Source organism: Habropoda laboriosa, unplaced genomic scaffold (genome assembly GCF_001263275.1).
Source record: "Habropoda laboriosa isolate 0110345459 unplaced genomic scaffold, ASM126327v1 scaffold40, whole genome shotgun sequence".
Lineage (NCBI taxonomy): Eukaryota > Metazoa > Arthropoda > Insecta > Hymenoptera > Apidae > Habropoda > Habropoda laboriosa.
The window spans coordinates 522,820-525,474 of NW_017100231.1; the positions used below are offsets into that span (position 1 = coordinate 522,820).

Sequence of the window (2,655 nt, forward strand, 5' to 3'; positions counted from 1 at the left end):
TTATAAATTGAATAATTTAAATCTATAGCAATTATATATAACAATGTAGGAAATGTATTTAGAGAAACCACTTTAAAAGATGTCAGTAATAAATTTGCTTATATTGTGGAGTAATTTGCAGCAAAACATTAAAATTAATAGAAGAGAACATTTTTACCAAATAAACTTGATTTTCATATTGAAATATTTTCTAACATATTTTACAACAATTGAATTTTAATAAATGCAGTTAGAATAATAAAATAATAAATGAATAAGTTGTCCATTTCCTTGAAACATTTATAATATTTAAGAAATTTTCATTTTTTATTTATGTGAAATTTAATTATTAACATTATGTGTAATTCTGTATATATAAAACAGGTGATGCATATTACATAATTATGTTTTATAAAAAAGATATTTTGCTTCTTTAAAATTTACTTCAGTTATTGTCTTAGAATGATAAGATAATAAGAATATTAATGTATATAAATGCTAAGGTTCATTGTATAAGAAAATATACTTTTATTAAAAGTGATAATACCGTTTCATATTTTTAACTGAATGATTAAGAAATAGTTTGAAGAGGAAGTTAATGTTGTGAACCACGTACTTACAAGATGTATAGAATTTCACTTTTTACATAAATCGTTATTTAAATTTGTTAAATAAATTCCCATTTCTAAATACCCTGCTTTCAAAGCATTCGTTTCTACACTATTCCATATAGAACTCATAAATAAAGTATAACACGATATTACGGTTAGAAAGATACGACCTATATTAAGTCCAATAGTTACACCAAGGGATGTGATAGAACAGTCTAATCCCATAGACCAAGTAAGTGGTATAATTAATATACAGCCTAATAATAAATACCAAATTCGTTGTCGACGAACATTTTTTAACGAAGTTTCACATATGTTTACAGCTTCTTTTAACGAATCTTTAATATCTATGTTTGTAGGTTGAAATTCACCTATGACAATAAAGGCATAACTATTAACTTGTACAGCTTATATAATTTCATAATAAATTATATTACTAACTTACCAGAACTAAATTTAAAGGTTGCCATAATGGCTTCATGATCAGAAAAACTAAAGTCTTTGTCGGGTACTCGTTTTGGAAAAGGATGTTGAAAATTAGTTACTTCTATCTATAAATAATGTATTATTAATACTGTTGCATTATATAACTGTACTACTTAAGCAATTTCTCACGAAAGTAAATATTAAAATTTATAAACATAAATTAACATACCTTTATATTCTTTGTACTCTGATATAAAATATGATCTATACGTTTTCCTTCAGGAAAAGTTCTTGCAAGTTTTGAACTAGTGTAACTATTATTGGCACATTCATTGGTCCCTAAATTCCTTAAATTATTTGAGCAAGCATCTACCAAACCAGCAACACCACATATGATTCTATATGCTAAATCTTTTGGTTCTGCATTAAGATCACCTGCCAATATTGCAGAATCAGCACCACTACAAGTCATTCTAATAAACTGAGCAGTATCAAAAGCTTGTAATACTCTATGTGCTATGTATTCATCATTATGTCTACTGTATTCTGCATGTAACTGAGATATTAAACATATTAGATACTTATTAATATGTCAAAAAACATAAATAAAATATATAGATTATGATAAATAAACTTACATGTGTAATATAAATATTAATGTTCATATCATGAATTTGAAGTTTACATAGTCCAACACCTTTGCCACCAAACCAATCTCCATGATGTATTTTATGTACATATCCATTTAAAGGCCATTTATGAAACATTACATCCTTAATAGGAAATCGGGATAAAATACAAACTCCTGAACCAACAACGCCGCTAGAATACATTTAAAAATATTTCAATACAATTTTAAAATTAGTACCAAAAATAACTTTAACATCATGATATTAACATATTTCACATTAAATACTTTACGTTATTTAAACAGTTATAGTAAGCAGCTACAGATAATAGTAATATATAAAATACCTATAAAAATAATGTGAATAAGGTAATTGTTCTTGTGTCATAGCTTTCATCATTTTAAAATCATTAACAGACCACACTTCTTGTAAACAAATAATATCATAATTTTCAGTAGTAAATTTTTTTGCAATTGCTGCCATACGAGCTTCTCTATTTTTTGAAACATATGGAATCCCCCTAAAATACATAATATGTTATATGACATGTATGTTAATTATAATTGTGTTTACTACACATATGAAAATATTTATAAACAATAATTACATCAAAATATAGAATTATTATAAACATATTTAAATTTAAATTGAACACATACTAATACCAGTGACACTATATTACATTCATAATATAACTTACCAACAATTTAAAGTTAGGATATTTATTGACACTTCCTCTGTCATTTTTCATGAATCGTTGGCCAAAAGAGTTTAATATAAAACTATGATATGATATGTATTATCTAAATGCAGACAATTTTTTAAAGAAATTAAAGTTTTTTGTTATTACAAGTGACCTTTATGGTCACACAATTTGTTCTTTGTTACTAGCTTATCACAGATGAACGTATCTCCTTACATACTTAACAGTATTATTTCTAAGCAATGATTCTCAACTTGCATTCACAAACACTGCATTTCAAATTTATTTAAAAATATTTCTCTCTATA

General features: G+C 25.2%; 1 protein-coding gene across 1 annotated transcript; it reads right to left on the bottom strand.

The window, feature by feature from the left end:
- Positions 1 to 614: 614 nt before the first annotated feature.
- LOC108571598 (putative neutral sphingomyelinase) lies at positions 615 to 2,402 on the bottom strand. Its single transcript, XM_017933673.1, has 6 exons — positions 2,346 to 2,402; positions 1,992 to 2,165; positions 1,655 to 1,838; positions 1,246 to 1,572; positions 1,036 to 1,141; positions 615 to 961 (listed from the first exon to the last, which is right to left on the bottom strand). The coding sequence occupies exons 1-6, from the start codon at positions 2,387 to 2,389 to the stop codon at positions 615 to 617; spliced, it is 1,182 nt and encodes a 393-aa protein (XP_017789162.1). The 5' UTR covers positions 2,390 to 2,402.
- Between the last annotated feature and the right edge of the window lie 253 nt (positions 2,403 to 2,655).

Bases quoted from the DNA above. Each gene is read 5' to 3' on its own strand.
- LOC108571598 (XM_017933673.1), bottom strand. From the start codon at position 2,389: ATGACAGAGGAAGTGTCAATAAATATCCTAACTTTAAATTGTTG. The intron at 1,839-1,991 runs GTATTTTATATA...AATGTATTCTAG, and splicing joins TATTCACATTATTTTTATAG to CGGCGTTGTTGGTTCAGGAG. The intron at 962-1,035 runs GTAAGTTAGTAA...TTATTGTCATAG, and splicing joins AACCTTTAAATTTAGTTCTG to GTGAATTTCAACCTACAAAC.